Below are 27889 nucleotides of genomic sequence, written 5' to 3' on the forward strand. Positions count from 1 at the left end.
TGAGTAAGAATGAGTCCTTTGATAAACCTGGAAGATTATTCAAACTTAGAATAAGCATATTTCAAACTTAGGGCCAAGTATGTCAAGATGAAAAATGTGTGTGGCAAAAATATGTGGTGGTTAATGCATATATTTATATTTTCCAGTTATAATGCACTTGGTATATATTGCTTAGTCAATTCACTGAATTTTCAAACACTTTTACAAAGTAAAGACTTATGGAGAGCCAATGAAGTACCTTTCAACTACTTAATATATGCAAAAGATATAAATTATAAAAATACAAAGGCTGTAAGTTATATAATTATGCTGGTCTATACAATTAATTAACAAAGTCTATCCAATTTTAAATAAAAATATACTCTAGTATTCTGAAAATAAGCAAGTGTTTTAGCTGTTCCTCCAGATAGTCATTTGTTCATTTATTAACATCAGAGGCAATAACACAATGCTAAAAATAAAACATGCATCAATTATACAACACATACTTACAAAAACCTCTGTCCACCACAACTGGTGGATGCAAACAGACCTTCTATCCACCCTTAGTGCATTATTATTTTCACAAGTAAAACAGGAAAGGAAAATAGTGAATTTAATGCTATTCAGCACCTTTAGTAAAGTCAAAAGACTTAAACATCTCCATATATCAAAAACATTTGCATCTGTATCCCCAAACATGTAATTATTTTGTTCCATTTTTAACATGAATTATTTTATTTACATTACTTTTTAGTTCAACAAATTTTAACAATATTTAAAAATTATCTAAATTCATAAAAGTATTTCATAAATTTCAACACTTACTATGTACATACAAGAAAGTCCATGAAAAAAGTTAAAGAAATATAGTCAGAAAGTTCAAGCAACACTACCAAATTTAGCAAAATTCCAACCAAATCTACGCAGAGGGCATTCAAACATTCAAAAATCTCTAGATGCTGCTAACATGAACATGAAAAGTTCCAGTAATAAAAGTCAGTATGAGAAATAATGTTGAAATCACCAGTAGAAAATATATTTTAATAGGCATGACATATGTTTAATAGCAATAGTAATAATGACTTTTCTAGAAAACTTTTTTAACATGTCATCTAGGAACTACCTGGTTTGACTGGGCTAGAGTTGATTTCTTCAAAAAATATACTTTAGCAGCCATAGTTTTATTTCCAGTTAAAACATAGTAAAATGTTAAAAGTAAAATTTATAATTAACTAAATAATACCCCAATACTAGAAAATTTAAAATCTCATGCTATTCTAGCGATAATGGCCTTTAATATGATGTGTCCGATGTGAGAATTGTGGAAAGCCAATAATAAACAATCAGATATACATATGGGCTTAAAGTTTCACTGAAATACTTATGTAGCAAAATATATGAAAAAGTAATAGAAAAGTAAAAAGATAAAATTAAAAAAATATTGCACAGCCACATTACCTAGAAAGTAAAGTTGATGTTTAAAAAGCTCTAAACATGGATGATATAAATTATCTTCCATACAAAAAGGTATAAATATTCTTAGAACTATCAGCATCTACAGCTTAATATAATACATTATTTGAATCATTGTTGAATGAGGTAATTATCAAGTCTCTAACAATGTTTTTAATCCTATTGGAAATATTTGAGGGCAGCAACCAGAAAGAATTTCTCTAAAAATATTTCTGAATCAAGAACAGCTATATGTGCAGCTCTCCCAATGAGTGAATCAGCTGTATTGGGCAATGCATTGATGACATTATATCGAACCAAGTTACAGTCCTTGCTTTGCAGAACTGGGCGAAGCAAGTTGTGGATCATTTCTGAATAGATCTGTCCTGTGGAACAAATAGAAAGTAGGAAAATTAGTTCGTGTAAGTAACTGAAAAAAATTCTATGCCAACTTTTATGTAATTTATAAAATTTAGTTTTATTATTTCCATTTAAAGCAGACAAATGTCTTTTAAAAGGTTTTCTTTTTCTTTGACCATCATTTTTGAGATGATTTTATAAAAAATATAAATAACCACATTATTTATCTAGCCAAGTAAAAATTGCAAATTTATTGTAAATTCTTGTCAATTTGATACTTTAATTCAAAGCAATGAATATAACAGAACAAACAGTTTTATTCAACATTAAGTCACTTATGACTTGTTGAACCATTGTGACAATAAGGTAGCCATGCTAAGACATTTTGCCTTTTACACATTATAGGGAATAGTCAGTAATACTGTAATGGTATTGTATGGTGACAGATGGTAGCCACACTTGTGGTAAGCATAGCATCATGTACACAGAAGCTGAATCACTACACTGTTCACATGAAACTAATGTAACGTTGTGTGTCAACTATACTAAAAAAAAAAAGATATTTTGCTTTTTATAACTTTTAAAACTTGAACCTATAGCAAGTACTTTAAAAATGTTTGTGGCATTCAACTGTATTCCACATATTTCCACATTATTCTGAGCAAAAACAGCAACTTCCTATAGTCAGAAAGACAATGTGAGTTTGGCTCAAAAGTCAGACAGAATTCTTTTTTTCATCCAAAGGTTTATTTAATGCTTGGGTCCTGCTTTTAAATACAAAATTGTGCTCCTGTCTCCCTCTCTTTGGTTAATTCTTACAACGAATTTATTGAGCTCATTCTAAGCATAAGAGATGAAGGTTATGTGTGTGTGTGTGTGTGTGTGTGTGTGTGTGTGTGTGTGTGTGTATACACATGTATATATATATACATATATACATTCGTATATATATGTGTATATATACGTATATATGTATGTATGTATACATATATGTAAATATGTGTGTATATATACATATATGTAAATATGTATGTATATATACATATATGTATACATATATACACGTATATATACAAGTATATATAGGTGTGTGTGTGTGTGTGTGTGTGTGTGTGTGTATATAAAAGCACAAAGTTCCTTATGAGGGGCAAACAGTTTTTAATGCTTGTGTATCACCACCTTACTATAGACGAGTGCAAACATATATCCATGGACCTGTGGATTTTAGGGAGGCAAGTATCAAATTTCTGAGGAGAGGCAGAGTTTATCCCTGAGGAATCATGAGAAAGGAAAAGAATATGGAAGTACATTTAGAGAAAGGAGAGAGAGATATTTGAGAGATTATTATCACATAAATTCATACAAAACTTTTTCTCTCACCTCTTCTCTTAGTTTTCATTATGATTGTCAAGCTGGATTTCTGGTTCTACGCTATTTAAAAAGTATTTTTACATAGGAAGAAATCCAAACCTGTCTTTATTAGATTCCCCCTGCCCCCTAGTGGCAAAGATCACTGTTAAAACAAAGGGCATTTCTCTAGTTTTTGTGACCCATCTGGAAGTTAAATCTCTTCTTAATTTATCCTTAAATCCCTGCTAGAACAGAAGTTAATAATAATAATTAAAAAAAGGTTATTTTGATGTCACAAAATGCTAAAAAAATATGTGTTAAATGAACAGAGCACCCATTGTGTGCCAGGCATCATGCCAGGCAATGCCAATACAAATATATGTAAGAGAGAGTCCCTGCCTAAACAGGCTGCTCACTGTTAAACTGTGGAAAATGCAAAGGATTCAGAGTTCATTTAAAAATCAGCCTCATTCCAAAAAAGGGACTGAGGAAATATGGGAAGGAAGGACACCTGTGTTTTTGCCCTAAGCCTGTAATTAATTAATCACCAGTGACTTTGGATCAGCCACTTAGCATCTCTGGGCCTCGATTATAAAATGAGCCAACAAGACCCAAGTCTCCTTCTGGCTCTAAATAGCTATGATTTAAATTTCTTTTATTATTCAAAACTAGCAAAAGAATATATAAAATCTTTATTACTTTATTAAAGTGAGGTAAGTCTTTGCTGCCATCTTTGATGAAAAGCAAGATACAGCAGAACACGCAGCATGATTGTTACCATAATCACCAATCCCAACAATTGTGAGGAAATCAAAGTACAGATTACCTTCGAGGCAGCAAAAGCAGCATTTGTAATTAGATAAAAGAACTCTTTCATAAGAATGATGGTTTTATTGGCAAAAACACCACATGCCAGGAGAAAAGAAAGGAAAAAAAAGAGTAAGGATAGATGTTAATAACAGTGGATGGAAAAGGAAATAAAGGGAGAGATGAGAGGAAGAAGAAAGAAAGGGACTACAAGAAAAATTTGGGAAAAAGCTCATGTTGTAGATACAACTGTTTGAAATACTTCTTTTTTTTTTTTAATACATAGAGATTTTACTGAGAAACTGATAAATAACTCAATGTAAAATAATGAATCAAAGTCATAGGCAGGCATTTCAAAGAATAATATGATCAATTAACATAGGAAAAAAGTTTTAATCTCATTTGTAGTTGGTGAAATACAAATACAAATCACAATGGGATGCACTGTGAGAGGAACAAATAGAGATAAAATACTTCTAATTTACTTAGTTACCTGACTGTTTGTCCTTTAAAGCTGTTTTACACATTTCAATACGAGCAGAGTGATAAGGAACGTAGCGATCCTGTAGAGATCCCACTAGCACAACATTTTTGAAATAGTGAAGCCCTATGAAGAAAAAATATGGAATTATAATGCAGTAAGTAACCAGATTTAAATTAGTAAGTTAATTTAAATTAACTTTTAATTTAATATATTAAGTTAAATTTAATATTTAATAATTTAATTTAATAAATAATAAATTTAATAAAAATTAAATAAAAGTTAATTTGAATTAACTTTTAATTTTATATTAAATATATTGTGTTTAATATATTATATTAATTAATTATATTCTATTAAAATATTATATTTAATATATTAAGTGACCACAATTTTTTAAATTTCCTCAGTAGTACTAATAAGTTTATGGCTTTTTAAATCTGATGAATTCGTTCTCCAATTTCCATATATTATCTACAAAAAAACCCCTACCTTCATTGTTATGTAGTTTACATTCTGGTATGAGAAATGTGTGTTTGTGCTGAGTGAGAGCAAGGACTGTGACATGGTAGTGCGTGGTTACGAGAGAGATTATATAGGGTAGGATAAAATTCTACAAGGAAGTATTTTATGACCTTCTTACTTTCTAAAAGATAATCCTCAATATTTAGGGCTGTTTCCTAAAGAAACAAAATCATACTTTTCCATAAGAACAAACAGTACACCCTATATGAAATCATTTAAAGCTGATTTTTAAGTTCTCATCTGACTCTTGCCTAATATTAATAATATTTTCTCCTTATTGAAGTATGATGTCAAGAGAATACATACTTAAGATTTTTCAGTAAAAATAGGAGGTTTGTGATCCATCCACGGATTTTAGTCAGGTTCTTCTATTTTTATATTTCAGCAAACTACGTGAATTTAGGTCTTGTGATACTTTGAACTAATTAACTCATTTAAGCACTGAAAAACCAAGTTCCTGTCCACTTTACTACCAGTAATGTTTTTTCTTAAATACTCTTGGATTGCTAGTGAAGCCTTAAAAAAAAAATGTTTATCTATTTATTTTTGAAGGGGGGGTGCACGGGAGGGGCAGAGACAGAGGGAGACGGAATCCCAAGCAGGCTCCACACTGTCAGCACAGAGCCTCATGCAGAGGCTGGAATTCACAAAACCCATGAGATCATGATCTGAGCTGAAATCAAGAGTTGGAGGCTTAACCAACAGTTGGCTCCCAGCCTTTTTAAAAAAATGTTTATTTTTGAGAGAAAGAGAAAGAGAGAGAGCATGCACAAACAGGGGAGAGGCAGAAAGAGAGGGGGACAGAGGATCCGAAGAGGGCTCAGCACTGACAGCAGGGACCCTGATGCGGGCGAACCCACAAACCGTGAGATCATGACCTGAGCTGAAGTTTAGGACACTTAACCAATTGAGCCACTCAGGCACCCCACTACCAGTAATGTTCTAATTTTACTATGTATTACTAATTTTGCTATGTAGCTCAGACTAATAAATAAAAAATAAGAAATCCATGTGGTTATTAAATAAGATACAAGCCAATAATGACAATACATTAGGATTGGGGTGCTTAGTTTAGGTCATATAATTTTGTTCTGGAACATTCCAGAGTAAAATTTTGATACTTTTTGCCTACTGAAATTCAGGGTTAGAGACAGGCCAATTGTGGGGACTACTGTGGATCCAGAATATCCAGAGCACCTTTGTAGATACTCCTTTCTCTCTTGGAACTTATGATCCTAATAATGAGAGATTCTAGACGCACATACGGGCAGGTGGGACTGTATTTACCCTCTATGTCAAATATAAGGTCATTCTCCCTTTTTCTCAATGAGAAGATAACCCTCTGTGGCAATCTGGATATATAAAACCTTAGGGATATAAATGAAATAATCAAATGTCTGTAACAGGAATTAATTCAATTACACATATTTAAAATCATATTTGAGAAAAATATTAACAAAAATTATTTTTTCCCTTCATTCTCACATTTTGTGTGACAAATTAATTCTACTTTTAGCATGATTTGACACCTTGGCGTTACTCTGGGAATCACCTGTGTGTCCTAGAGCAGAGGTCTTCAAACTGGTATACATCTATCTTCAGGGGTAATTTAAGACTTTCCATGCACTTGAAACTGTATGTTATATATGCACAGAGTTATACATATAATGTCACATCGTATATTAATTATACTTCAATTAAAAAAAAAAACTCTAGATGGTGAGGATGGGCATGTATAGCTTTAAGGAAACTGAATTCTAGATCTCAACTTCTGTATGAGGGTTTTCCTAAAAATGACTTGTCCTTCTCCCACTTTATTAGAGAAAGGCATTTCTCCAATCTATTTCAGATTTTATTGTGGCATATGGCATGAGGTATAAAAGTCTCTGGGGGAATGAAGCAAAATACGAATGAAATACAATGTTTTCTGACAAAAATAAGTTTGACTTGACTGTATGACATTAAGAATTAGCACTGCCAATTAGATTTTATGGCACACAAATTCTAGAAACTATATGAACTGAATATATAACTCCAACTGAATGAATTTATATTTTTATGAAAATATAATTACAGTAAGTATGTACTACCTTATATGCCAGAAAATATATCCTTTGCCACTATTTAAAATTATAGAAAATATTTTTTAGGTGTCACCCTAAAATTATACAAGGGGTACATACTTCTTCAAAATTCTTTTAAGGGGTAGCCCAAACCATGAAAAAAACTGTCCTGTAGTATACCATCTTTACTTCTACCCGAGCTGTTCTAGGTACTGTGCTTTCTGAATCTAAGTTGATGCTGTTTACTAAAATTTTATCCCAAGTCACATGAAACCAGCCTATGTAACAGCATAGCTGGCTTTTTCGTTTTTCTGAAAGATATATATTTGTGTTCCCCATAAAGGGCTATCATACTGTGCAACTTCAGGTGTCACAAGAATGACACTTCTTGGGGCTGCGCATTGCACAGCCTATGGCAGCCTTGCTAGGTAACATTCATTTGTGTGCTTTGCTAAATGACTATTTTTCCTCAAACTGCCAGCACCTTCTATCCCCTCTTCAGTCTTACCTCATGACCTTGCTTCCTCTTTCACTGAAAAATATAGAAGAATCAGAACAGAACTTCCACATACTCCTATCTTAACCAAACTAACCTACCATACCTGTGACTTCATGTTCTGTCTTTGCTCTTCTACTGATGAGCTGTGTATGTTCCCACCTTAAGCCAGCCCTTTCACTAGAATGTGAGATGCCATTCCCTCCTTCCTAGTTAAAGACATGGCTCTAGTAGCTGTCCTGTCCCTCTCTTGTATCATCAATTTTCTCTTTTGTATGAATCATTATTATTAATAAAACACTGTAATATCTCCCATTAAACAAAAAATCAATGAACCTGTCCTTAGACTCTATACTCCCAATGACCACCCAATTTCTTGGCACTGTTTTCTTTCTATACCATATATTGTAAGAATAGGCATTATATTAACATCTATTTTTCAAAATAATAGCTCCTTGCAGAGATTCTGACATGCTTCTATAGGGAAATGACAGTACAGTACTGTACTTTTTTTTTCAATGTTTATTTATTTTAAGAGAGAGAGGGAGAGAGGGAGTACAAGTGAGGGAGGGGCAGAGAGAGGGAGAGAGAGAATCTCAAGCAGGCTCTGTGTTGTCAGCGTGGATCCTGACATGGGGCTCAATCTCACGGACTGTGATATCATGACTTGAGCTGAAATCAAGAGTTGAACGCTTAACTGACTGAGCCACCCTGGTGTCTGACAGTACTGTACTTTAAAAATGCATTTTAAAAGTTAGTAGGCTAATTTTAATAACAGTTTTTCAACAACAATGCGTTAATACTAATATTGTGCTTCTGCATGGCAGGTTTACTTTATTAGCCAAGAACCAAGTTAGTTAAATAGACTATGGCTCAGGGGGTATCTGGGTGGCTCAGGCGGTTAAGTGTCTGACTTCAGCTCAGGTCATGATCTCACAGTTTGTGGGTCTGAGCCTACTGTTGGGCTCTGCACTGACAGCTCAGAGCCTAGAGCCTGCTTCAGATTCTGTGTTTAATTAGAGTTCAGTTACAATTTTAACAATCTTGGGAGGTAGAATGCAAAGAAATGAGGTCAAAGTTTTGCAAAATGCAAAGTTTTTTGAGGTATTTCAAAAAACTAAGTAATTTAGAAGACAGAGTACGATTAAAATGATGAAAGAAGAGTTAGCAAAAGAAAACAATATGTTCAGGTTTAGACATATTCAGTTTGATATGTAAGTAGAGATGTCTAGAGGGCAAATGAAGACTGGAATTCATTGATGAGGTCAGTGTGGAGGTGTAAAATCTAGGTATATATTGGGCAATCTAGTGGGTACTCTGAGAGTAGAGGAGCATTAAATGAGAGAGGGCATCAAGAAAGCTTTTAATAGCAGGTAGTATTTGAGTTTAACTTTAGAAGATGAAGAGAATTTTTGTTTTTTTTTTTAAGTCTGTCCATTTATTTTGAGAAAGAGAGAGTGTGTGTGTGCATGAGCAGGGGAGGAGCAGAGAGAGAGAATCCCAAACAGGCTCCATGCTGTTAGTGCAGAGCCCAACATGGAGCTCAAACTCACAAACCATGAGATCATGCATGACCTGAGCTGAAACCAAGAATCCAACACGCAACTGGACTGAGCCACCCAGGCGCCCTGAAGAGAATCAGTTCTAAAAAGATGAGTAAACACATGGGGAGGAATGGTGGTAGAAAAAGCATGGGTGAGTGTAGCATAAAACATGTGTGGCATGACTAAAACAAAGGATATATCTGTGGGAAGAGCAGGATATGAAATCAGTAAAAGAATCAGGAACCAGATTATAAAGGATTTGATGCTGTAAGTCATGGAATTTAAACCTCATCCTGAAAGCCACAAGCCATCATGAAAAGATTTTTCAAACAGGAGCAATATGGCCTGATGTAATTTTCAGAAGATAATTTTATCTAAAGAAGAAGTAAGACTGGGGAGAAAGGGGCACAGAGGAGGCAGAGTAACCAGTTTGGAGGCCATAGCAATAACTTCAGCAAGAGTGATGAAGGTTGAACTAAGAAAATAGCAAAGAAAAGAAAGAGAAGCCTCTGTTAGTTACTAAGAAGGCTGAATGTTTCAGGGCTTAGTAACTAAGCAGATGTGTGGGGAGAATGAGAAGGAGTCTAGAAGACAACTTCCAAGTTTTTGGTTGTGCAGACTGTGTTAGATGTAGAATTGAGAGAAGTGAATCTGAGGGGAAAGATGAGGTATCTAAAAATATTGCATTTGGGGCAACCATGAGACATCTAAGCAAATGTGTTTATTTAGTAGGCAGCTGGACATGTAAGTCTAGAATACAGCCTAGAGGACTAAAGTAAAGATACATACTTGAGTCACCAATGGTGAAGATGGATATGAAATGATGTTGTCAAAGAAGAATGTACAGAGTGAGAAGAGCAGATGACAGAAGCTGGAGCCCAAGAACACCTATATTTAAGGGGCAAGGAGAGAAAAGGAATCTACGTCGGAAGCAAAGAGCCAACATGGAAGAAAATCAGGAAAGGCTGATAAAGACTGGGAGGTAGGAAAGTACTTCAAGAAGGAGGGTATTTTCAATAGTCACAAATGACAGCATGTTCAACTAAAAGAAAGAAAAGAGATACTTGGATATGGCAAGTTTCAATGGAGAGGTGAGGACAGAAATCAGATTATAATGAATTGAAGAGTGAAATAAAAGGTGAGGAAGTAGTGAAAGTAATTGTTTTCTTTTTTTATGAGGCTCAATTCTTATTAAAAAAGAGAAATACGGGTGCCTGGATGGCTCAATCGGTTAGGTGTCTGACTTTGGCTCAGGTCATAATCTTGCCATTCACGAGTGTGAGCCCTGCATTGGGCTCTGTGCTGACAGCTCAGAGCCTGAAGCCTGCTTCAGATTCTGTGTCTCCCTCTCTCTCTGCCCCTCCCCTGCTTGCACTCTGTCTCTCTCTCTCTCTCTCTCTCTCTCAAAAATAAAGATTAAAACAAATTAAAAAAAAAGAAATAGAACAACATAGAATCATTGATCAAAGGAGGTATCTATTATTATTAAAACTTAAGATGGGAGAAAACAAAATAACTTTATATGTTAAGGAATTAGTCACTGAAAGGAGAATGTTGAAAGAGAGAAGGAATGGGTTCCAAAACAGAAAGGGAAATTATTCTTGCACCATAGATATATATTTTTTATTGAACTATAAGGAAAGCACAGGTGTGGTCATGTTTGTAGCTAAAAAGAAAGGAAGTAGGAAAATTCTTGCTTGATAGCCTTGACTCGCAGATAAAGTAGGAAAACAAAGTCATTTGTTGAAGTGAAGGTAGCAGTGGTAGTTAGAAGTTTGATGAAAAGAGGTAAAACCTGCAAAAGCTTCTAGGGAATGGTTAAGATGCTATTAGAGTTAACTAGATGGTAACTCCATGGATCTACCGTGGTAGTGACTTGCAAGTCTGTATGATCCACTTTCGTAGAGCTCAACAAGCCAGGTAAAGAAACGGTAACACAGGTTGCTAGATGGCCATGATGATAATACCTGGGGTAATAATGTATGAATGATTAAAATGATAAATCATGGGGTCTGGGATGGAACAGGAAGGGAGTGAACCATGAAGGACAGGGTAATTTAAGAAAACTTAGTAGGGATCTTAAATAGTCTGAAAAGCAGATGAGAGTAAGGGAATGAGTGAGAAACAGAATAGAATACTGTTGTCTCAGAATGGAAAATTGATTGAAATTTCAGGAGTGGAATGCAGCCATGAGTAAGGTTCCAAGTGGAGCGGAATGGAAGGTTACTATAGTTGAGAAAGCCTCTATTATGCTTGATGATCATCTAAAGGGTTGATTTAATCAAATTCCCAAAAATGATGCCAAGATTAGGTATATTAAGATCCAAGAAGAATATCTTCTCCCAAGTGTAATTATGTATTTGTCAATGAACTCTTACTGGGGTTCTCACTGAATATGTGAGGAGTGACCAGGAGATCATTATATTAAAGATGACTAGGGGTGCCTGGGTGGCTCAATCGGTTAAGCGTCTGACATCGGCCTAGGTTATGATCTCGCAAATGGTGGGTTCGAGCCCCGTGTCAGGCTCTGTGCTGACAGCTCAGAGCCTGGAGTCTGCTTTGGATTCTGTGTCTCCCTCTCTCTCTGACTCTCCCCCACTCACGCTCTGTCTTTGGCTCTCAAAAATGAATAAACGTTAAAAAAAAAAGAAAAAAGAAGATGACTAGAAGGTAGCAGAGCTTGGATGGTACAAATCCAAAGGAAAGTTTTATGACAATAGAGGAGTAATCATTGCAGTTTGAAAAGGAAAGCAAGAGGACTGCTTCCTCCCCTCTCAGTAGTACACAGTATATGAGAAACTGAGCTTCTCCTGTAGCAGGAGTTAGCAAGGAATGGCCTGTGGGATCTGGCCTGCTGCTTTTTCTTTTCTTTTTATTTGAAATAAAATTGTTGTTAATAAAATTGAAATAAAGTTGTTGTTGTTACTGTTTTTTTTTTTTTTAACACAGCACACTCATTTATGTATTGTCTGTGTCTGTTTTTGTGCAACAATGCAACGGAGATCACATGGCCTGCAAAGCCAAAATATTTATCTGGCTCTTCAGAGAAAAAGTTTGCCAATATCTGCTCTACAACCAGAGGGAGTGGGGAAATGAGAGTAGGCTGGGGAAGTATCTAGTTTTCACTTATGTCTCCATTTTCTAAAGGAAATGGAGAGAGCATTCTTTGAAGAAGATAAACATTTGAGTCTGTTCCACTCAAATGGAGATTTCAAAGGACACAGTGGAAAAAAATATGGTAGGGAGACAGGAGTGTGAGGGTGAGACAGGAAGAGATGGTAAAGTCAGAGGTAAGGTAATTTATAGACAGTGAGGATGGCAAAGTAGTAGTTGAGGACCTCAGGTTGTAAAAACCTGGAATGTAACGCAAGATAGGGACTATATTTGATAATCAGTTAATAAGAGATGAGTAACAAGATTCATCCAGTAGTAAGAATCTGTAGAGGATATAATTATTAATAGTTTAGTTTCCGACATTTTCCAGAAGAGCTTTATAGCCATTGAATAGGAAGGTAGAAAAATATATGACATTCAATAAAAAGGGTTAAAGACTGAGGTGGGGGCAGGAGGGCCAGGATATGCAGAGGCCTAGTTGCCAAACTGACTTATGATTAGTACTAAATTATAAATGTCAAAAAGTTAAGGATAATTTCGAAGTACCTGTGTTTACACAACACAAATTACAATCCATTAAAATCAAACAACTATGTTATTAATTGCTTAGCTTTAATTAGGAGTCTATTTCATTATTAAAAAATTATAGTTGACTGGGGCACCTGGGTGGCTCAGTTGGTTAAGTGTCTGACTTCAGCTCAGGTCATGATCTCATGGCTTGTGAGTTTGAGCCCCGCGTCAGGCTCTGCGCTGATAGATCAGAGCCTGGAGCCTGCTTTAGATTCTCTCTCTCTTTGCTCCTCCCTCTCTCTCTCAAAAATAAATTAACGTTAAAAAATTACAGTTGACTGATACTTAATTTTTTAATTTTAATTTTTTAAATATTTATTTACTTTTGAGAATGGGAGAGAGACAGCGTGTGAGTGGCAGAGGGGCAGAGAGAGAGGGAGACACAGAATCTGAAGCAGGCTTCAGGCTCTGAGCTGCCAGCACAGAGCCCGACATGGGGCTTGAACTCATGAACCATGAGATCATGACCTGAGCAGAAGTCAGACACTTAACTGACTGAGCCACCCAAGCACGCCTGACTGATACTTTTTTAATCACCAGAAAGACATGTGGATAATTTATTTGCTAAAGGCTTATTTTAAATAGGTTTTCAAGTGAATATTTTCAAAACTCTTACCGTATACTTACCTGCTTTATTACTAAGCTTGTATAAGAAAGTTTGGCGGGGGTCTGAATGATCTCGACATGTCAGTTGTAAAAGAGAACCTGATTTTTTCCATTTCTGCATAAACCACAGACCTAGAGAGTTATAGATGACATGTGAGTAAAAGTGGAAATATAGGGTAACATATGTCAAGATTATTAATTTTAAAATACATTTCACTTCAAAAATGACATCTACCAAACTAGCATTTTCTTAGCTAATAACAAATATATTTGCAAAATATTTCCTTTTTCTGATAACAAATATAAACATATACATTTAACTATGGGTTAATGGTGGTTGACAGAGGGCTTGCTATTTCTAGCCTATTCAGTAATGAAATAGATAATGGTTTAAGAAGAACAAATTTGGGAAAATTATACCTTTAGATATATTTGTTCAAATTATAAAGAAGCAGAGATGGAAAAACTTCAAACACAGTAGTAGATCCAAATACTTAAGCACTGAATCTTCAGTCTAGAGATATAGTTATGGAGGACTAATTGTATAAGGACTAACTCTTAGGATTAGCAATTGGTTAATGTTTTCTAGTAAGAGCTGATTATAATGAAGTTTCATATTTAATTGTATTTCTTTACAATGGTTACTTATCAGTAACCCATACTTAAATGCATCTTCCTCTTAAATTAAGTGAAACCCCAATCACTCTGGAATGGGTTTTCAAAACTGTGCAATATCAATTTCTACTTTTGTTACTTCTGATATTACAGAGGAGAACAGGGGAAGAAGAGAAAAAAAAACTCTGATTAAATTTGTAACTAAAGTTTAGTGAAGAAATTCAAAATGCTGCATACTATTCACATTGGGTTCTAGTTTATGTTACTTACTGATTTCATCTTTTTCATGTCCTCTTTTTAAAATTATAAAAATCTACCACTATCCAAATCTATTTTGGATACCAGAGTTTGGAATGCGGCACAAGGAAAACAGTATGGTTTCTTTGTCAATGAAAGTAGAAGAGAAAATGGAAATAAGAGTTTCAAGGCTCAATGCAGAGAGACAAATGAAATCTAATTTATTCTCACAATGGGAATCAATAGCCTAAAATATAAAAACTACTTAAAAAATCCAAGGGAAGAACCAAACCAAACAAAAGGCAAACCAAGTATCAGATTTTTCTTTTCTTTCTTTTTTTGAGAGGGAGAAGGCACAAGTGAGCGAGGGGCAGAAAGAGAATCCCAGGAGGGGCAGAGAGGGGGAGAGAGAGAAAAGAGAGATAAACAGGGCTCACCCGAAGTGGGGCTCGAGGTCACCCAATGTGGGGCTCAAACTCATAACCTGAGCCGAAGTCCGATGCTTAACCGACTGAGACACCCAGGTGCCCCAAGTATCAGTTCTTTCTTAATGAGAATATTCATTCTAATCAAAATTGGGGTCTTCACTCTCATTTAATTTGTTCAAAAATTTTAGAATGTATTTTTTCATAATACCCCTTTTTTTGTTACAAAATCAGATTTAACATCCTACATTTAATATTTTATAACTTTATAATACCTTAAATACAGGTGTTTCCTTTTTATCTGCTCAACTAATGGAACGACAGAATAGCCTGTTTATAAGATAAACATTTATTGAAAATATTTAGATAGTTTAACTAAAAACAGTTAAAAATGCTTTTGTGACTTCTGACATATATCATCTCAACATAATATTCATTTTCTGAAATGACTTTTATCAGCTTGTTTCATGTGCATGACAAAGTAGAAAAATAGCTGTATCTTTTGTTTCATCAATTCCAAGTATGTGACATATCAACTCTAAAATAAACACTAGAAAACATTAAATCCGTATTTAAATTTTCTCCCCATGCCGTATTTTTTATATTGAACAATAAAACTTTTTACCTGTATTAACAAGAGCACTGCTATTGTAGAGTGTACCAAGATGAGGTCCAGAAAGAGATAAAAAGGTATGAAGTTTGTTGAGGTAATATCTAAACCTTGGCCTTGTAAGCACTGAACGGATTATTAAATTGCCCAACGAATGTCCAATAAAGCTTTAAGAAAAAAAAAGACATTTCTCCCATAGTATTAATTTTAAAAAGAAATATTAACGCTAATATCACTATACACTGATGTGAAATACTAAGAATTTGGAAATTTCGAGTATGTTTTAAATTATGGTTTGACACTTTGAAATGATGTAACTTAGGTTTTGAAGATAAAAATGTGAGAATGTAGTAGAAAATTCCTATTATATAATTTAAATGCATATTCTGCAGAAACAAGATATTGCTTATCAGAAAATTTATATTCATAGTTTGTAAGTGCTTAGAAACAAATACATTTTAAAAGTAAACTACAGTTTGACTGGATGATAAATGGGCCTCCTTAACCACACATTACAATTATTACTCATTAAGTCACGATTTAAAACAAAATAATGAAATTATACCTATAAAGGATAACTTAGGAGAAATTACATATCTTTTTCATTTGTTCTCTGGTCTACACTCTAAAGTGGGAGAGTTCTTTGAGTACTTTCAAGGCACAGATAAAATATGTGTATTATCTTACTATAAGTCTAAGATTATACCAAAAGAGTAATATTTATAAAGCACCTCACTTTTATTAAGGAATAGTTTAAATCAAAAGAGCCTTTCTGCTTACCATCATTTTATAACAGATGGTATATTGATCCCTGGGAATAATAAGCAAGGAAAGAAGAAAGTTTGAAAGCTATCTTAAACTGGCTTATAGATACAGCTAGTGAGAAGCTCAGGATAAACTTCCCTCCCAAGGTGAAGTTCCTGAAGCTGTGGGGTGAGAGTTATGATGGTAACTAACAAGCCTCAATTAACCAGATAAGGCTTTTGAATAATGGTTGATTTTAATTGACAATCTAATCTAAAAGATGTAAGACTTTTGTGGATGAATGAAAAAACTAAAATATTATTTTCAAATGAATAAAAGGAATATAAGATCACTGTGTTAAATTTAGTAAACAAAAAGTTTACTAAACTTTTTGAGGCAGAATGATTAGTTTTGACTTTTTCTTTAAGTCCTACTATACTAGAACAAACAAACATTTTTCTCTCTCCCATGTCTATCTACAGTATCTGCTTAAATTATGAGACTTATATTGGCTGATCATCATCTCTTGCTTGTGGAAAACAGACTTACAAAGTACAGTCATGAAATCTTGGAAGTATTTCTGTTGCTTCATTTGTTTGTATATATCCATTGCTCTATAATCTTTCTTATTGGTAACCACTTTATTGAGTGAGATATAATTCACGTAACATAAAATTCATTCATTTAAAATGTACAATTTAATAGTTTTAAGTGCATTCGCAGAGTTGTGCAACCACCACAAGAGATTTTTAGAACATTTTCAACACCTCAAAAAAATCCTATACCCTTTAGCTATCACCTCCCCATTTGCCATCTCCTCGAGCCCTAAGTAATCATTAATCTACTTTGGTCTCTGGTTTGCCAATTCTGGATAATTCATATAAATGGAAACATATAATGGTCTCTCCCTAAAGTTTAAAAATTTTTTCTTTTCTCTTTAAATTGGATAAACTGAATTGTCTCCTATATTTCATAATAGTGCAACAAAACTACTACAAATTCTGTAATTTTTCTATAATTCACAGACATAAAAATGTTATATAATATTACAGAATATGATAAAAGTTACCTTATTTTTGAGACTGTTAGACTATATATCTGAATATACTGTATTATTTCATCTAGAAGGCGATCAGTCATGCTATCAAAATCAGCAAAAGTATCATTCTAAACAAAGGAAAACAGACATATTATATATTGAATATGAATAATCACATGAAAAACTGAATATAAACATTTTTAATTTAGGTATTAAAATATGGTTAAGATCAATGTTTTTTAGAGAAGCTGGTGAATAATATTCATTATATTAAAATGAGCAAAAGAGTAAATTTCTAGGAAAAGAAAAGATTCAGTGTTCTTAATAACACTTGCTTCATTAGGTTGATTGTTTAGCCCACCATCCACATTTAACATAAGGTTATTTACAGTGGTTTAAGTAATAAAATTTTTGCATAGAAATGTGAAATTCTAGAAATTTTGTGCATGTGAAGAGCTCATAAGTCACACTGTAAATGATTTCAATTTCCTTGTGATACGTATTAATGTTAAATTTCATACAAATCAGAAAAGTTATTTCTAGTAGTAACAGACATTTTGTAGTAAGCAAATATTTAGGTAGAAAGCAATACAAAAATCTTTGTTTCCACTGGAAACACTGCTATAATACTGTACCTGATTTCTCTCAGACATAAGAAAATCAATTCTTCCCCCAGGCAGTCCAAGTTCAATGTAAGTTTTTACTAATCGGAGATCTGCACTGTTACCTAGAAAATGAAGACAATGAAAAATTATGTCTAAAGGATGAGATAAAGCAAAAGGTATAAAGTATATCATCATATATTTGAAGATCAATATATATCTGTCTTTAAATATATGATGTCTGCCAGTTTTGAACAGACAAAGCACTCTGAAATAGAGTCCTCAATTTTCATTTCAAAGCTGATTTCCATTAGCCAGACAATGTCTTTCACACCTGGTTTCTTAGGAGTTTTGGTCACACTGATGCTTTCACTTTACATCTGACGGTGTATTTGTTATACTGTTAGCTTTGGAGATTGCTGAATGTGGTTGCTGTGAATGACTGACGAAGTACTCCTTCCATCACTATTATAGTTGATCATTTAACAAACCTTGAATGTGTTTCAGATTTAATCTGTTCACTTCCTTTGGCAGTATTGCAACAGTTAAATAGAAATAAAATTCCATTTACATAATCTAAGAGAGTTTATTTTAATTACTAACTTAAAAGATATCTATAAATATAGAATACTTATTAAATATAATACATAACATAAAAATAATTATTGCTTTTAAAAATTAGTGGCTTTTGGTTACTTCCTTTGGTTTAATTAGCAATGTAAAGATGTTCCCGATTATTGGATTTCTACTTTACCCTCCCAATATTTTTATCTTTTAGATATTTCAAGCATTGATAGAGATAACTGTTTTATTCGTGATTTTACAAGGAATACTACTAGTGTTTCACTACAAAGTATATGTTTTCCACTGGCTGAGAATATATGTATGCTTAATCATATTAATAAATCAGATTAATGCTTTTTAAAACTTAAGGTTTGGTGCTTAGTGGTCAAAACTGGGAATGGACGTTGAATTTTATCAATAGTTTCTTACTTGATTTGCTGATGTAGTTATATTTTATTAATAAATATCCTTTATTATTAAATTTCCTTATATGTACTTTTCTTTGCATTCTGGGAATTAAATCCTAGTTGTTGTAGTGACTTAATGTATTGATTCTACTTACTAGATATTTTGGGGGACATATAAAAATTTTTTTTACTCATTTACTTACCTATTTATTTCCACAACATTGCTAGAGTGTTATTAAATCATTATTAAATTTATTACAGATAGGTCTGCTTCTCTTTGGGGTGTGCATTTGACATCTTTTCCAGATTTAGTAACAAGGTTAGGTTAACTTCAAGGAATAAAATAAGCTGCATTCCATCTTTTTTCCTATTATTCTGGAACAATTTATGTAACAGGGGGTAATGTGTTTCATAAACATTTCAAAGAAGAATTTTCCAGAGATTCTACTGGGCCAAGAAGTCTTTCTTGGGCAATAATCCTTTGAAAATTTTATTCCGGGGGCTGGGGGGGGGGGGGGGGGGAGAGGTCAGTATTGGAGATACTTTATTTCTTGAGAGTTAAGTTTTGCTTTTTTTAAAAGAAAAATCTTCAATTTCATGAATATTTACTAGCTTAGACCTGTGTTTAGTATTTTTATAATTTACAAAATCTTTCCTCAATTTGTTCTTACAGAATATTATACCACAGCAATAATCTGCTAGTCTAGAAATATTTGGCATTTTCTAATATAGTTCCTAATCTAGGGGAAAAAGTCTGTTCAGTAACCAAAATAGCTGCCATAAAACTGTAGCACTATATTTAGAATTTAAATTACACCTAGTTAGTGAATCTTTAATTCTTAGGTATTGATTTTTCTAGTTCATAAGGCTTAAAGCATCAGGCTAAAAGGGCACTAGGAAGACTATCAAAGGGAGACAAAATGACTGCCATGAGGTGACTGCTGACAAAACGAACAACAGAAGATAGAAAAATCCGAAGTTAAAATAAATAAGTGTTGGTACATGGATAGAATGTTGGTACAGTTCCATGGAAAATTTATTTAAAAGGAAATCTAATACTACGCAAAGTTAAACATATTTGTCTTAGAATGTATTTAAGATTCAATTAATTTAAGCAATTTAAAATATTTTCTAATTCAAAGATTAAATAAAAACTAAATGAAATCTATTAGGAAAATATATTGAGTTGCCATGGGTTATATTAAGTAAATATTACCTACCATCTAACCCATGCACACAGACAATAAGATGTACTCCATCTTCAGAACCATCCTCTTCTTCCATGCTAAAATAAGGGACTGAGGATGCCAACAGAGGGATATCACTGTACATGAACCCAGGGAGTTTAAGTTGCTTCAATTCTTCTTTTGCCTGAAGGAAGCTGAACAAAATATAATAAGAGATACTCTTTACTAAGTATCATATTCAGTTTTTAGAACCAAAAAGACAGTATGCTGAATTTAGGGAACTATAAGAAGAAACCCAGCAGATATTGGGGTTTAAAATAATCAAAATATTTGGGATCGCCTAAATAATTTAGAAATCAGAGTAATTTTCTTTGCTATTTTTAGTACATATTCTGCTAAGATACAATGAATGCTTTAAACTTGAAATCAACTAAGAAAATATTAAGAGTGAAGTTATGCTTCCTACCAAATTTTATATTGTGTAGAAAAGCTGGGACAAGTACCAGAAAGATGACAATCTGATGCTTATTCTGTAATCAAAGCTTATCCTCTTTGCTTCTTTTCAATTTTATTTAAATGTAAAATGAGGAGCTGTTCTACAAGTTAACAGGAAGAATGGTAGTTATAACACTTAGATTATTTATATTTTTCCTCTAAAAATACCAATAAAAAGGAACAGAACCAAGAGGGGGACGTGACTAAATATAATTAGTGGTATACACTCATTTTGAATGAGTGATAAATCTAATCAACTTAGGAACTGCAAACATCAAAAAGTATTAACTAAAATAGCTAATTGTTAAAATAACATTATATCATTTGGACTGAGAAGAAGCTGATGAACCCTACTAAACTGAGCAGGATACATTGGATGAAGACATAAATTGTTTTCATTAATGACTCAGAAAAATTTGAGGTACCCAGAAGGTGATATAACCTTCAGTGTTACAATTCTTTAACAGATCATACCACCTCCCTTGTTTCACTAGCTTTAGGCACTATGTATCTTAATTATATATATAAATCTGAATAATCTGGGAACCTGGAAAATCTATTGTAGACATGTCCAGACTTTTTACTCCAGGGATTATAATTCCAACTGGAATAAGGTAGCAGAGTATTTTGAGAAGTAGTGCCATGTTAGTAAATTTATATCCTCAAATTTTTCTGAATACTTTACTGCTCCACGAAATCTCAAGTCTGGAAACCACGGACTTAGCTGAGATAATCTGGGTCTGGTAGGTTTAGGAAGTTTCTACTAACCTTTTGTTCATTATCTAATATTGCCCTTATTTGCTAGATGCGCTTATAAAATCTATGCTGTCTGGAAGTTAGTGGGGGAGAAATGAGGTACTGATGAAAGAAAGAGTTTTAACCCCAATTATTCCATACATCTGGCATATAACTACCAATGGAAAATCTGAATCAAAAATGTCTAGCCCACAGAACAGGACAAGCATATGGAGAACTACATGTCTTCTGTCACAGAGTATACGGAGTTCATGTCTCCATTTCAGATAATCAAAGGACTTTCTGTATTACAGAAACCACAGAACATGAAATATATACGTTATCAGAGACATACATATATATGTTCTATACGTATATTTAGTAGCACATGCCATTGTGCTCTATTACTTACGCTTGTATTTGAGGTTTTGGTGAGTTGTCATACCAGGAAACTGATGAAGTCAAGTTGTAAGAAGTGCTGCTTGGCTGTTTTGTAATGGCATCAAATTTACTTCTCGAAGAATACTTAACACTACAAGGAGACTCTCGTGGTGCAGATGGGAAGGACAAACAACCAGAAGTACAGACAGCAGGCATATTTATACCATCTTTTAGATAATCACTGTTTAGTTTTTCAGATTTTATAAGTCTTTCTTCTTCTAGTGCATCTCTGTTTGTATAGTGAGCATTTACTTTTTCATCCAAAGCTGAATAATCTGTTTCTTCATAATACCCATTTTGAACCATCTGCTGATCCTGTTCTTCCTCCTCATCCTCTTTACCCTGTTCCTGATGAAGATTACTAATTTCTTTTTCAGAAGTTTTCTTCTGAGGGCTAACTGAGTTGCTATAGCTAACAGCACATGTGTCAGAAATATCCGTACTGCTGTGAGAGCCAAAATAATTTTCCACAAGCCCTTGTTTAACCATATCAGGACTGGCTGAAAAAGGATCACTTGTACCCAGGTGAGTTTCATTTTTAACTGTTTGGGCTTCTGAATTTATTTGTTTGAGATTTAAGGTATCATCATTTTTTCTTTTTACAGTTTCATCTTTTCTAACTTCTGTATTAGTAGAAATGGAACCTGAAACGACACAAGGGGCACCTACACAAACCAGTGTTGAATTTAATGTAATTGCTGTCCCTGCAGAGTTATTAGATTTATCAGGACTCTGGGAGTCTTTACACATAGTGTCCAAGTTAGGTTTGGAGCTGCAACTACTTTTCACATCACAGGAAGTATCTTCATCTGAAAAAACAAATTGTAAAGGGTCTTTAGTGCTTGAATTTATGGAATGTATTGCTATAGTTTCATTGTCCAAATGCCCTGAAAATATGACACTCTGCTGTTGCAAAATAATACTGGACTTTTTACTATCGTCACATTTTGGCAAGTCAACTGTTCCTACGTTTAATACACTTTTGCTATCACTTAGGTGGCATTCAGGCACAACAGGTTTCTTAGAATTTTCATCAGGTGACAGTTCATCATCAGAAGGTAGAGAGTTTATGGATGTCAAAGATGACTGTATTTCACTTAAAGCACTTGTACTCTCAGTACAATGACTTCCTAATGAAAATTTTACATTATAATCAGGTTTCATCAAAACTTGAGGAAATAATCTTTCGTTATTGTAAGGACCTTGCCCTTGCACAGTTTCAAATACGTCAGGATTTGGATGTGTTGCAAAAGAACTTGGTTCACTTTCAACACCTGAATCTGAAAATCTAGATGAGGCATATGTGGCATTAATATCTGGTAACTTAATTGTATCTCCACTTACTACAACATGGTATTCTTTTGTAGAAGAAGCAGGTTGGTTACTTCTTAACTTAGCTAATGATTCTCCAATAGAATGGCACTTTGCATCCTGCACAGCTTCCTTTTCAAGTGTTATTTCTATAGATTTAGATTTACCATTAGATTCTAAGGACTCAAAGTTGGGTAGGTGTAAATTATCCACAAATAGTTCATCTGGTCGAAGCTCTGTCCAAGGTCCTATTTTAACAGTTATTTTCTCTCCACTGAAAGGATCCTTATTACAGGGCTTCACTTCAATTGTTCTGACTCCTGAAGATGGGGCTGTTTGATGATCAGGGCAATCGTCAGATGAACTTCTAGATGTCACATTGTGTTCCACTTGTGTAATTTCACTATCGTCCTGGGAGATATCAAGTTTACCTGAAATGGACAAATTTGCACAAAGATTTAGGCTGCCAGAGCTCAAAGGATCAAACAGGTCTGGTTGCATATTTTCAATGTCTGGAGACTTTTGTTCAGTTCTCTCTGTATTAGTTGGCAAAAAGCTAGCTTCCTTTTGACTTGTCTGTCTGATGTAGGTCTTTAGGTCAAAATTATATCCACATATTGTGGGATCCAGACCTTCCTTCTGACTATGTGAAGGACTGCCTTCAAAGCATTTAAAGAGATCATTTGATGCTGTACTTTTCAAGCATTTGTAGCCTACCAAAACCACAGAATCCTTAGAGTTCTGTTTTATTAATTTTTTTGTGTTTTCAGGTTTCATTGTTTTCACGAGCTTAGTAACCTTAACCTTGGATTTATTCGATTCTTCGTTCTTTCCTTTTAGAGATTTTGTTAGCTGCTTTTCACCTTCTGTATACCAAAAACTGGAGGCACCAGCAGGTTTGACTTTCAACTCTGGGCTAGAAAGTCCAGCTATAGAGCTTTCTTCAGTCTCATATTTATCCATTCTATTGGACTCTGATCTCTGAAGATTCTGAATTCCCATCCAGGGTGCATCTAAGTCTTTTATCCAAAGAAAAAAAGATTCAGATTTAAAACAACGTGTACGAACTCACATGATTTAAGACTACGTTTACTGACTATAACCTTCTAATATCCTCAAAGATAAATAAAACTAGAGGGAAAAAGGGTCCCACACCAAGGAATGGTATTATATATCTTACGAAGAATATACTGAAAATGACACACACAACTTAGATAGTTTAGATTATACTTACCTTCAATAACTGAATCTAAATACCTATCTTCAAAGATTATAGGTAATGAATTGAGATCTCCATCTAGTTCACTACATTCAATAGGTAGAGGTGGAAGAGAACTGCAGAAGGAAGTATTTTTGATCGCGGTGCACATCTGTAGATGACTCTGAGCACTGAAAAATATTTCTTTAAGTCAGAGTGTAATTAAAAAATATCATACTCAATTCCACTTTATAGACACCACCCTTTCTCTCACCATTCTCATCTGCCCCTTTCCTAAAGATATAACCTCCTAATCAAAGAGCTTTGTAGTCAGAGATAGAAACTGGTACAGTGAACATTATGGTTTGTTGACAATTATGGACTTACAAAATTATGGTTTGTTGATAAACTATTTAATTTCTATTATATTCTTCTATATTTTTAAATGTTATTTCAAAATTTTATCTATGCTTGATGTGCAAATTTACTGATTTGCTGAGAATAGCATACAGGAGAAATGTCAAAAGCTCAAATGCCTACTAATAACTTGATGATACTATTGAAAAAATGTATTCCACGGCTACTGCTATACTTAACATATGTTTGTGAATATAATTAACAACTATTAAAAACAAGGTGTTTAACTTTTAATACAAAATGCTTTTTTAAAAACCTTTTCTTATGGAAAATTTCAAACATATCAAAGTAAATAGAATAGTATAATAAACCCTGTCACTCAACTTCAGCAATTAACATTTTGCTTTTCTTGTCTATATACCTGCACTCACTGCCCACCCCATACTCCATTATTATAGATTTTATGAGGTATAACTCACACGCTTGGAAATATACAAATCTTAGCTGTATGATTTTGACAAATGGATACACAATACAGAATATTTCCATCTACTCTGAGAGTTCTCTCATGTCTTTCTAGCCAAACACCTAGCCCAACTCAACAAGACAACCACTCTTCCGACTTTTTTCACCTTAGTTTTTGCTTGTTCCATATTTACTCTTTATGTCTGACTTCTTCACTCAGCGTAATGTCCTCAAAATATTCTTTAAAGCCAAAGAAAATCAGATCTAAATATACTCAGTAGGAAAAATGAAAGGCATCTATTCTGGATATTTTAGCTGTAGATCATTTTCATAAAAAAAGGCAGTGTCAGACCACTTGTGAAAATCTGTAATTTATATATTACAGATGTTAAGAGATTCTTACCTGCAAATATAAAGATATAAGATGGAAAAATGGAAGGCTGGAGCCAGAGCTGTTTAGGACTACCAAGGTTATAACAGGTCTGATATGGGAGCGATGAGAATAGGGCATATGCTTCTTTATGTAAGGTATGGGTCTTTGGTAAAGTTATTCATAGAATTAAACCAAATTTGTTTAAATAGGGAATTTCTGAACTTTAAATTCTCCTAATTTCTTCTATTGTAAATACCATCTATTTGGTGTGAAAAACTTTGAGACAGAGATCTCAAGAGGAGGTATAATCCTTTAAACTATGGGTCTGTGCTACTCACTGAAGTTCCTGGTATGCAATGGCTGCTTCTCTTGGATGTTCAAAACAGAAGAATGCTTCAGAAAATCTGCGTACCTGAAAAAAATCCAAAAGGGTATATGAATAAAATGGCATGATTTACAAGGTCAATCAATGGTAGAAAAAGAAACTTCCCTCCATTAGGCCTTCTATAACCACCCCTATACAAGAATTAATTTCCCTCCTCAATGTTGCTAAAGTACTGTATTTTGGAACTGCATGAAATAAGAGAAACAATAAAATGTAGAGTGAGAAGTTTAGGTTTACATTATGGATCCATGATCTATCCTCCTCGAAGACAAAGATTTAGTTTGTCTTATTCACCATTAGATCCCAGTACCAAGAACAGTGTCCAACACATGGAAAAAAAAAATCAAAGAATCAGCCAGCACTTACACCATACTATACGCCAATTATGCAAGTATATGCTGAACAATAGCCAGCTGAACTAAGTCACCAACTTACTGGCATTGTGACTCCAAGACATTTCACCTTTGAGCTTCAGATGACTCATTTTCAAATTTCTCCTAATACCCTGTTCTACATTTTAGGTTATTGTGAAGAATAAACAAGGTAACATGTGACAACAGTTTGTGGTCTGATAAGTGTATATAAATAAAAGCTATTATAACTGCCATTAAAACATTTATCATATTTTTCCTTAAAATACTTAGTATACATGAATTGTCTCTGCTACCAATGTGTAGTGTTCTTTAGAGTATGAACTATGTTTTGATGATCTTTTTTTTGTTGTTTTTTTTTGTTTTTGTTTTGATGATCTTGGTTACCTCCAAACATTTATCTTGGTATGTTTTAGAAGTACTTGGTAAATGTTGGTCGAATCTAGCTGAACACTTCCTTCATCATTGTTGTATTTAGACCCTTTCATTTCTAACTGTTCAAGAAAAGCCTCTATCAGCTATCAGAGGAATATGAAGCAATAGTAAAGAGATGGAAAAGATGTTTTGTTTGGAAGGTACAGGGAAGAGAGACAAATTATAATACATCCTGAGATTATATTATAGCTAAGATTCTTTTCTAAAAGGGAATATGATTTAAGGTTCTTTGGTTTTCAACATAAAGTAAAATGGAGATATATTTTACTTGTCATCAACACTTAGCCAGCTAAATTTCTGACTTACTAAACTTGCTTCCGTAAGTAGATGAGACTGGGTCTTTAGAGGAAGAAGTCAGGGAGGGAGTTAAGGAGAGATGGATGTGAGGCATCTGTAAGAAGAATGTGGTTTGTGTTTTTACTTTCAGATACTGTCCAATTGTCTCTTCTTTCTCTCCAACACTAAGGGAAAGATGAAGAAAGGGTTCAGCCTGCCTGTCTATCTATGAGAGATGTTTTCCCCTGAGGGTTGTAAAATGTGAAGAAATGCAGCTTGAAGCCATCTGGATTCCTGCAGTTGTTGCTGGGCCTACAAAACTGGCTGGTTGGTTTTCCTTCTCTCTTTATCTGCTCTGATCTGACAATAATAACTATCATTTCTTGATAGCATTCTACCTACCAGGCTCCATGCTAAGCATTTCATTTTCATTCTGTTATTTAAACCATAAAAAACCCTATGAAGTGAGTATGTCTTCATTTAATAAGTGAGGAAACAGGGACAAAGAGGGAATTACTTGGCCAAGATAACATAGCTACTCATTGATAAATATGGGATTCAAATAAAGATTTAAGAAATTCAAGATCTTTGCTTCAAATCACTTATCTCTTCCCTTCTACACAAAGACTCCCTATTAAGAGAAAGCCTTTCCTTCCCTCTATGTACCCACACAAAATTCTTTATCTAATTTTCCCCTGCCATAATTTTGTGCTATGGCAATGTGTAATAAATAACCCTATTCAATGTACTGTGTGGCTAGAACTAAGGTATGACTGCCACCTGATGGCAGCACTACTTAATTTGGGGCAAAAGACATACATAGAAAAATATTAAATTTACAAATTCAAACCTAGGATAAGTAATATATATTTACTACTTTGGTATATATGCTTGTAACACAAATTTTGTGTATGTACCCTAATTTTAAAAAATTCACTTAGTTGGCAATATCAACTATTTAAAATTTAGCAAACAGCTAGGATGTTAAAAAAAGCTTCTCAACATTCAAAATGGGTATTTATCAATGTTTTACAGAACTAAGTGTTAATGTATCTGTGTTCACTCTAACATGCTGCTTAAATTGCTAAATAATATTTATTACAGCATAAATTTATAACATAAATTTATTATAGTATAATATATTACAAATAGCATTTGTATAAAATGACTAGCATATAAAATCACAGTATTTATTATAGTACTTATAATAAATAACATGTATTATTAACATAATTATAATACATTAATAATATATTTATGATAATAA

The 27889-nt window shown here is 33.7% G+C and overlaps 1 protein-coding gene across 11 annotated transcripts in view; it reads right to left on the minus strand.

Moving 5' to 3' along the window:
• Window positions 1-401: 401 nt before the first annotated feature.
• FAM135A (family with sequence similarity 135 member A) overlaps window positions 402-27889 on the minus strand; it is a 120358-nt gene continuing 92870 nt past the window's right edge. For 5 of the 11 annotated variants that reach the window (XM_027057477.2, XM_027057475.2, XM_027057476.2 and 2 more), the window contains 10 exons: window positions 25494-25567; window positions 23997-24151; window positions 21423-23781; window positions 19814-19974; window positions 17656-17747; window positions 17051-17148; window positions 15253-15404; window positions 13372-13482; window positions 4445-4558; window positions 402-1820 (listed from right to left, as the gene is read on the minus strand). In XM_027057477.2, the coding sequence (XP_026913278.1) occupies window positions 1615-1820; window positions 4445-4558; window positions 13372-13482; window positions 15253-15404; window positions 17051-17148; window positions 17656-17747; window positions 19814-19974; window positions 21423-23781; window positions 23997-24151; window positions 25494-25567 (3522 nt within the window). In that variant the 3' untranslated portion in view covers window positions 402-1614. The remainder of the gene's footprint in view (window positions 1821-4444; window positions 4559-13371; window positions 13483-15252; window positions 15405-17050; window positions 17149-17655; window positions 17748-19813; window positions 19975-21422; window positions 23782-23996; window positions 24152-25493; window positions 25568-27889) is intronic. The other 6 variants (XM_027057480.2, XM_027057479.2, XM_053222608.1 and 3 more) reach the window with 3 other exon arrangements.

Source organism: Acinonyx jubatus, chromosome B2, assembly GCF_027475565.1.
Source record: "Acinonyx jubatus isolate Ajub_Pintada_27869175 chromosome B2, VMU_Ajub_asm_v1.0, whole genome shotgun sequence".
NCBI lineage: Eukaryota > Metazoa > Chordata > Mammalia > Carnivora > Felidae > Acinonyx > Acinonyx jubatus.